General features: G+C 36.5%; 1 protein-coding gene across 2 annotated transcripts in view; it reads left to right on the top strand.

Annotated features, from left to right (window-relative positions):
• The window catches only part of myo18b (myosin XVIIIB), a 93,584-nt gene that overhangs the window by 37,393 nt on the left and 46,191 nt on the right, over positions 1-10,000 (top strand). For both annotated transcript variants that reach the window (XM_028601104.1, XM_028601105.1), the window contains exons 19-21: positions 6,093-6,276; positions 8,162-8,312; positions 9,917-10,000. The exon at positions 9,917-10,000 is cut by the window's right edge and continues 26 nt beyond it. In XM_028601104.1, the coding sequence (XP_028456905.1) occupies positions 6,093-6,276; positions 8,162-8,312; positions 9,917-10,000 (419 nt within the window). The remainder of the gene's footprint in view (positions 1-6,092; positions 6,277-8,161; positions 8,313-9,916) is intronic.

The raw sequence follows: 10,000 nt of genomic DNA, 5'->3' as shown, positions 1-10,000 counted from the left end.
TCATACAGATAGAAATAGAAAGGCTGCCGGGTGGAGTAAAGCTGCCCAGGACGTTGACATGTCACGTCGGTTAAATGTGATATAGCGGTATAATGTCAATAGTTAAATGTGATATAGCGGTATAATGTCAATAGTTAAATGTAGTTACATGTGATATATAGTGGTATAATGTCAATAGTTAAATGTGATATATAGCGGTATAATGTCAATAGTTAAATGTGATATAGCGGTATAATGTCAATAGTTAAATGTAGTTACATGTGATATATAGTGGTATAATGTCAATAGTTAAATGTGATATAGCGGTATAATGTCAATAGTTAAATGTAGTTAAATGTGATATATAGTGGTATAAGGTCAATAGTTAAATGTGATATATAGTGGTATAAGGTCAATAGTTAAATGTGATATAGCGGTATAATGTCAATAGTTAAATGTAGTTAAATGTGATATATAGCGGTATAATGTCAATGGTTAAATGTGATATAGCGGTATAATGTCAATAGTTAAATGTAGTTAAATGTGATATATAGTGGTATAAGGTCAATAGTTAAATGTGATATATAGTGGTATAAGGTCAATAGTTAAATGTGATAAAGCGGTATAATGTCAATAGTTAAATGTGATATATAGCGGTATAATGTCAATAGTTAAATGTGATATATAGTGGTATAATGTCAATAGTTAAATGTGATATATAGTGGTATAATGTCAATAGTTAAATGTGATAAAGCGGTATAATGTCAACAGTTAAATGTAGTTAAATGTGATATATAGCGGTATAATGTCAATAGTTAAATGTGATAAAGCGGTATAATGTCAATAGTTAAATGTGATATAGCGGTATAATGTCAATAGTTAAATGTGATATATGTGATATAGCGGTATAATGTCAATAGTTAAATGTGATATAGCGGTATAATGTCAATAGTTAAATGTGATATATAGAGGTATAATGTCAATAGTTAAATGTGATATAGCGGTATAAGGTCAATAGTTAAATGTGATATAGCGGTATATAATGTCAATAGTTAAATGTGATATATAGCGGTATAATGTCAATAGTTAAATGTGATATAGCGGTATAATGTCAATAGTTAAATGTGATATAGCGGTATAATGTCAATAGTTAAATGTAGTTAAATGTGATATATAGCGGTATAATGTCAATAGTTAAATGTGATATATAGTGGTATAATGTCAATAGTTAAATGTGATATAGCGGTATAATGTCAATAGTTAAATGTGATATAGCGGTATATAATGTCAATAGTTAAATGTAGTTAAATGTGATATATAGTGGTATAAGGTCAATAGTTAAATGTGATATAGCGGTATAATGTCAATAGTTAAATGTAGTTAAATGTGATATAGCGGTATAATGTCAATAGTTAAATGTGATATATAGCGGTATAATGTCAATAGTTAAATGTGATATATAGCGGTATAATGTCAATAGTTAAATGTAGTTAAATGTGATATAGCGGTATAATGTCAATAGTTAAATGTGATATATAGCGGTATAATGTCAATAGTTAAATGTAGTTAAATGTGATATAGCGGTATAATGTCAATAGTTAAATGTAGTTAAATGTGATATATAGCGGTATAATGTCAATAGTTAAATGTGATAAAGCGGTATAATGTCAATAGTTAAATGTGATATAGCGGTATAATGTCAATAGTTAAATGTGATATAGCGGTATAATGTCAATAGTTAAATGTGATATATAGCGGTATAATGTCAATAGTTAAATGTGATATAGCGGTATAATGTCAATAGTTAAATGTGATATAGCGGTATAATGTCAATAGTTAAATGTGATATAGCGGTATAATGTCAATAGTTAAATGTGATATAGCGGTATAATGTCAATAGTTAAATGTGATATAGCGGTATAATGTCAATAGTTAAATGTGATATATAGAGGTATAATGTCAATAGTTAAATGTGATATAGCGGTATAATGTCAATAGTTAAATGTGATATAGCGGTATAATGTCAATAGTTAAATGTGATATAGTGGTATAATGTCAATAGTTAAATGTGATATAGCGGTATAATGTCAATAGTTAAATGTGATATAGCGGTATAATGTCAATAGTTAAATGTGATATAGCGGTATAATGTCCATAGTTAAATGTGATATAGCGGTATAACGTCAATAGTTAAATGTGATATAGCGGTATATAATGTCAATAGTTAAATGTGATATATAGCGGTATAATGTCAATAGTTAAATGTGATATAGCGGTATAATGTCAATAGTTAAATGTAGTTAAATGTGATATATAGTGGTATAAGGTCAATAGTTAAATGTGATATAGCGGTATAATGTCAATAGTTAAATGTAGTTAAATGTGATATAGCGGTATAATGTCAATAGTTAAATGTGATATAGCGGTATAATGTCAATAGTTAAATGTGATATAGCGGTATAATGTCAATAGTTAAATGTAGTTAAATGTGATATAGCGGTATAATGTCAATAGTTAAATGTAGTTAAATGTGATATAGCGGTGTAATGTCAATAGTTAAATGTGATATAGTGGTATAATGTCAATAGTTAAATGTAGTTAAATGTGATATAGCGGTATAATGTCAATAGTTAAATGTGATATAGCGGTATAATGTCAATAGTTAAATGTGATATAGCGGTATAATGTCAATAGTTAAATGTAAAATAGCGGTATAATGTCAATAGTTAAATGTAATATATAGCTGTATAATGTCAATAGTTAGACGTCTGTTGCTAGCTAACCAATTAGCATTAGCAGGTTTGTTTATCAGTACCATGGCAACGCTAATTTCCGTCGGATAGGAACCGTCCGTAGCTTTTCGCAAGAGTTACATTTTTTGAAACGGATGACCAACTGACACGATTTTTTTCACACCGCACTCGTTCGGACCCGGTTCGGACCCATTCGCATGCGGTCTGCGAATCTCCACAGGAAATGAATGACTTCCGGTCATTTCGACGCCGTATCGGAGCTGATTTCAACTGCCAGTGTGAAGGTGGCGTTAGTCGATTAGTCGACTAATCGACTAATCGACTAATCGACTCATCGACTAATTGGTCATTTTTGGTCTTAGTTAACTTAGATCTCTTTAGTCCATTAGTCATGTTTGATGCTTTTTTTCACGCTGAATGACTTATTTCCAAGAAACATACGAGCACATCTCTGGTAAACACAAGAATTAAAGTGGTGCTTTTAGCACGACTCTTTGCGGAGAAACTCAGATTTACAGATCTGTCGATTAAATCAACTAATCGATTAGTCGATACGATTGAATGAGTGTAAGTCGACTAAGAAGTTCTTCAATCGAGCCCCAGTCATGTCTACGTGAACATGTTAAAGTGCCTGTATTATGAAAAAAAAATCACTTTTTCTGGGATTTGGGGTGTTATTTTATGAAAAAGGATCGTAGTTTGGATCAAGACACTACCGAGGAACGAAGGAGCGTTTCCTGGGTGAAAAGATTTGGTTTTTCGCCTCAAAGTGAACTCCGCTCTCCGGCTTTAAAGCGTTGTGTTATATGTAGACACTAAGTGATATTTCATAGTGAGATTATTTTTCCATTTGATATATATAAGTTCATAAATAAGAGTTTTATCATGCCTTACTGAGTGCTTTTATCACAAATTGCACCCTGGATGTACAGACAATTAATTTCAATATAGCGGACATCCTGTTGGGTTTAGGGGGTATCTACAGCCGCCTCCACAGGTACACAATTCAGACTTTATTACACCTTTATTACACATCTACAGCCCCCTCCACAGGTACACAATTCAGACTTTATTACACCTTTATTACACATCTACAGCCCCCTCCACAGGTACACAACTCAGACTTTATTACACCTTTATTACACATCTACAGCCGCCTCCACAGGTACACAATTCAGACTTTATTACACCTTTATTACACATCTACAGCTGCCTCCACAGGCACACAACTCAGACTTTACTACACCTTTATTACACATCTACAGCTGCCTCCACAGGCACACAACTCAGACTTTATTACCCCTTTATTACACATCTACAGCCGCCTCCACAGGTACACAACTCAGACTTTATTACACCTTTATTACACATCTACAGCCGCCTCCACAGGTACACAATTCAGACTTTATTACACCTTTATTACACATCTACAGCTACCTCCACAGGCACACAACTCAGACTTTATTACACCTTTATTACACATCTACAGCCGCCTCCACAGGTACACAACTCAGACTTTATTACACCTTTATTACACATCTACAGCCGCCTCCACAGGTACACAACTCAGACTTTATTACACCTACAGTAGTAGTACACTACATCTACAGCCCCCTCCACAGGTACACAACTCAGACTTTATTACACCTTTATTACACATCTAGAGCCGCCTCCACAGGTACACAACTCAGACTTTATTACACCTTTATTACACATCTACAGCCGCCTCCACGGGTACACAACTCAGACTTTATTACACCTTTATTACACATCTACAGCCGCCTCCACAGGTACACAACTCAGACTTTATTACACCTTTATTACACATCTACAGCCGCCTCCACAGGTACACAACTCAGACTTTATTACACCTACAGTAGTAGTACACTACATCTACAGCCGCCTCCACAGGTACACAACTCAGACATTATTACACCTTTATTACACATCTACAGCCACCTCCACAGGTAAACAACAAATAAGAGTTTTATCATGCCTGGCTGAGTGTCTGCTTTTATCACAAATTGATGTACAGACAATTAATTTCAATATAGTGGACTTCCTGTTGGGTTTAGGGGGTGGCTTCAAAAGGCATTTTTGTAAGGGTGTAAATTGTAATTTCCCCACTGGGGATCGCGAAAAAGTAGAAATTTAAATTAGACGAGACCTTCAAAATGTGGTCTTAAGACCAAGACCGGTCTCGAGTACTACAATACTGCAATCTGTTGCTTCACAACACAAACGTGTAACGGAAAAACCCATTCTAAAGTCGACATGAAATCGTCATATAATAATACAATAAAAACAGAGTTTAGAGACATTTAACAATACAAGAACACAAAAGTATGCTATGCATGCTAACATATGCAACATTATGTTTGTATGAATTGTCTTATATCTTGTATAGTCAGTGTTCACAGAGTTGTTTCAGTTTCAGCCATTGCTTTAAATGTGTATTAAAAACCTTGAGTTCTATGTTTTAAATTTCTAATGGTAAAGCGTTCCACAATTTTATGCCTCTTTCTGAAAATGTCTGACGAAATGTTGTTCTACGTTTTGCCGCTATACAGTTACCACTTATTGTGCCTCTAGTTCTTATTCCGCTCTTTTGTTTCACTACTAGTTGACAGAATATTTCTGGTGCAAGGTTATTCACACACTTAGAAATTCATTTTAGAAATGAATAATTTACAAAACTGTCAAAACTCAATATATTATGCTTCCTTAAAATGAGGCAGTGGTGCCATCTTACAGGTCTAAAAACATACAGTACAGGCCAAAAGTTTGGACACACCTTCTCATTCAATGCGTTTCCTTTTTATTTTCATGACTATTTACATTGTAGATTCTCACTGAAGGCATCAAAACTATGAATGAACACATATGGAATTATGTACTTAACAAAGAAGTGTGAAATAACTGAAAACATGTCTTATATTTTAGATTCCTCAAAGTAGCCACCCTTTGCTTTTTTTGATAACTCTGCAAACCCTTGGTGTTCTCTCAATGAGCTTCATGAGGTAGTCACCTGAAATGGTTTTACCTTCACAGGTGTGCTTTGTCAGGGTTAATTAGTGGAAGTTTTTCCCTTATAAATAAAAAAGCAAAGGGTGGCTACTTTGAAGAATCTAAAATATAAGACATGTTTTCAGTTATTTCACACTTTTTTGTTAAGTACATAATTCCATATGTGTTCATTCATAGTTTTGATGCCTTCAGTGAGAATCTACAATGTAAATAGTCATGAAAATAAAAAGGAAATGCATTGAATGAAAAAGTGTGTCCAAACTTTTGGCCTGTACTGTAAGATGAACGAAACGAAATGTTTGATGACCAGCTTCTTTTCTTTGTCTTCCTCAGAGCGGAGGTGAAGAAGATGTTCAGCCCGAAGGTCCCCCTGCCCCCTTTGTGTCGAGGTCTGGGTGGTCTGGACGGCAGCAGCCAGCGCTCTCTGCAGAGAAACGGCACCATCAGGAAGACCTTCAGCGGAGGGATGGCAGCCATACGCAGACACTCCCAGTGCATTGCCGTCAAACTACAGGCAGTAAGTGATCCACTACATGATAGGACTGGGACCTCAAAGACTTGAGACTCAGATTTGGACTTCCAAAAAAATGACTTGTGAACATCTCTGACGGTATGATTACCTTCTGCAAAAATATCCGGTTTCACTGTATTGCAATAACAGCGTTAAAGGTCCCATGGCATGAACATTACTTTATGAGGTTTTTTAACATTAATATGAGTTCCCCCCCAGCCTGCCTATGGTCCGCCAGTGGCTAGAAATGGTGATAGGTGTAAACCGAGCCCTGGGTATCCTGCTCTGCCTTTGAGAAAATGAAAGCTCAGATGGACCAATCAGGAATCTTCTCCTTATTAAGGGACCATAAGGAGAAAGGTTACCTCCCCTTTCTCTGCTTTGCCCACCCAGAGAATTTGGCCCACCCATGAGAGAGAGAGTGAGACATCATGGCTTTCAAACAAGCAAAGTGGCAGTTGGTCAAGACCACACCCCCACCCTCCACCTTGCCCCCTCTCCTCCTCAATAGCTGCAGACACAGAAATGGTACATCCTAAGGAAAGATCATTGTGGGACTGGCTCTATTAATTCTGCACCAAGGCTGAATTTCAGGAAAAAGACTTCAGATACAGTATTAGGGGACCACTAATGTCTATATAAAAGAGACTTCAGATACAGTATTAGGGGACCACTAAGGTCTATATAAAAGAGACTTCAGATACAGTATTAGGGGACCACTAATGTCTATATAAAAGAGACTTCAGATACAGTATTAGGGGACCACTAAGGTCTATATAAAAGAGACTTCAGATACAGTATTAGGGGACCACTAATGTCTATATAAAAGAGACTTCAGATACAGTATTAGGGGACCACTAAGGCCTATATAAAAGAGACTTCAGATACAGTATTAAGGACCACTAAGGTCTATATAAAAGAGACTTCAGATACAGTATTAGAGGACCACTAAGGCCTATATAAAAGAGACTTCAGATACAGTATTAAGGACCACTAAGGTCTATATAAAAGAGACTTCAGATACAGTATTAGAGGACCACTAAGGCCTATATAAAAGAGACTTCAGATACAGTATTAGGGGACCACTAAGGTCTATATAAAAGAGACTTCAGATACAGTATTAGGGGACCACTAAGGTCTATATAAAAGAGACTTCAGATACAGTATTAGGGGACCACTAAGGTCTATATAAAAGAGACTTCAGATACAGTATTAGGGGATCACTAAGGTCTATATAAAAGACTTCAGATACAGTATTAGGGGACCACTAAGGTCTATATAAAAGAGACTTCAGATACAGTATTAGGGGACCACTAAGGTCTATATAAAAGAGACTTCAGATACAGTATTAGGGGACCACTAAGGTCTATATAAAAGAGACTTCAGATACAGTATTAGAGGACCACTAAGGTCTATATAAAAGAGACTTCACATACAGTATTAGGGGACCACTAAGGTCTATATAAAAGAGACTTCAGATACAGTATTAGGGGACCACTAAGGTCTATATAAAAGAGACTTCAGATACAGTATTAGAGGACCACTAAGGTCTATATAAAAGAGACTTCAGATACAGTATTAGGGGACCACTAAGGCGTATATAAAAGCATCCAAAGAGCACCATGTCATGGGACCTTTAAACTCACTGCACACTGGCAGCGAGATGGATTTCTAAACTGTATTTCCTGTCCTCGAAGACTCCTAATTAAACAGGTCATGAAGCAGGAATGGTATTACGGAAAAAAATTTAAACCGTGACCTTTTCAAACCGTGGTACACCTTGAAACCAGTAAACGGCCCATGTCTGTACCTGTGTGAACCGAACCCCCCCACACCCCCAGTACATGAGATACCTTATTTGAGAAGGGGTCTCTGGTCTCTGTCCCTGCAGGATGCGCTGGTGAACCTGATCCGCCGAGCCAGACCGGTGTTCCTGCAGTGCGTGCTGGCGAAGACCGACGCCGGAGGTCTCGACGTGCCGGCGCTCCGAGTCCAGCTGCACGCCACGCAGATCCTGTCGGCCCTGCAGCTCCACCGCACAGGTCGGCACATTCACATCAGAATCAGAATCAGAATCAGAATCTGATACAGATACAGATTCATTAATCTGCTTTATTTCCAAAAAGGTTTTTGCAAGTCTCCTTTCTGCTGTCTGTATGTATGTGTGTGTGTGTGTGTGTGTGTGTGTGTGTGTGTGTGTGTGTGTGTGTGTGTGTGTGTCTGTCTGTCTGTCTGTCTGTCTGTCCGTCTGTCCGTCTGTCTGTGTCGGATTTCTGTGTCTGTGTGTGCGTGTGTCTGTCTGTCTGTCTGTGTCGGATTTCTGTTTGTGTCTGTGTGTTTGTGTGTGTTTGTGTGTAAAATTTAAAATCAAAATGGGTTCTTTTTTTTTCAAAGTTTTGGTCGTCCTTTTTGACACTTTTGCCAATTTAATACAAGTTTATTTCTCACTAATTCCGATATTTTTTTGTCACTTTTTTATGTTTTTTGTAAATCTGAATCTAATTTATTTCCAAAAAGGTTTTTGCATGTCTCCTTTCTGCTGTCCGTATGTGTCTGTGTGTGTGTGTGTGTGTGTGTGTGTGTGTGTGTGTGTGTGTGTGTGTGTGTGTGTGTGTCTGTCTGCCTGTCTGTCTGTCTGTGCATGTGTGTGCGTGTGTGTGTGACAGAAAGGTGTGTCAGATGTTTGTCAGCTGACCATACAGATGGTTCTGATGTTTGTGTTTTGAATGTTGAAGACGATCCAAGAACATTTTCTGAGTGAAGAGAAATGGGTTGAGTGTTGTGTTGAAATGTTTTTTATTTGTTATACACTTTCTTTTTTGTAATTTGTTACAATATATATATATATATATATATATATATATATATATACAGTACAGGCCAAAAGTTTGGACACACCTTCTCATTCAATGCGTTTCCTTTTTATTTTCATGACTATTTACATTGTAGATTCTCACTGAAGGCATCAAAACTATGAATGAACACATATGGAATTATGTACTTAACAAAAAAGTGTGAAATAACTGAAAACATGTCTTATATTTTAGATTCTTCAAAGTAGCCACCCTTTGCTTTTTATTAATAAGGGAAAAACTTCCACTAATTAACCCTGACAAAGCACACCTGTGAAGGTAAAACCATTTCAGGTGACTACCTCATGAAGCTCATTGAGAGAACACCAAGGGTTTGCAGAGTTATCAAAAAAAGCAAAGGGTGGCTACTTTGAAGAATCTAAAATATAAGACATGTTTTCAGTTATTTCACACTTTTTTGTTAAGTACATAATTCCATATGTGTTCATTCATAGTTTTGATGCCTTCAGTGAGAATCTACAATGTAAATAGTCATGAAAATAAAAAGGAAACGCATTGAATGAGAAGGTGTGTCCAAACTTTTGGTCTGTAATGTATATATCTATATATATATATATATATATCAGTCTCTTAATTTGTTTAAACTTGCAGTTTCTGCAGATATAAAAAAAATGTTTAATCTCTCCCTCTCTCTCTCTTTCTCCCTCTCTCTTTCCCTCTCTCTCTCTCTCTCTCTCTTTCTCTCTCTCTTTCTCTCTCTCTCTCTTTCTCTTTCTCTCTCTCTCTCTCTCTCTCCCTGTCTCTCTCTCTCCCTCTCTCTCCCTGTCTCTCAGGTTACCCAGAGCACATGTCTTTGAGTGACTTCAGGTGCCACTTCCAGGCGTTGTCTCCTCCGATTATGAAGCGTTACGCGTCGA

This window comes from Perca flavescens, chromosome 16 (genome assembly GCF_004354835.1).
Source record: "Perca flavescens isolate YP-PL-M2 chromosome 16, PFLA_1.0, whole genome shotgun sequence".
Classification (NCBI taxonomy): domain Eukaryota; kingdom Metazoa; phylum Chordata; class Actinopteri; order Perciformes; family Percidae; genus Perca; species Perca flavescens.
Note: the sequence above shows the minus strand (reverse complement) of the source record. Positions and strands in the feature narration are given on the sequence as shown.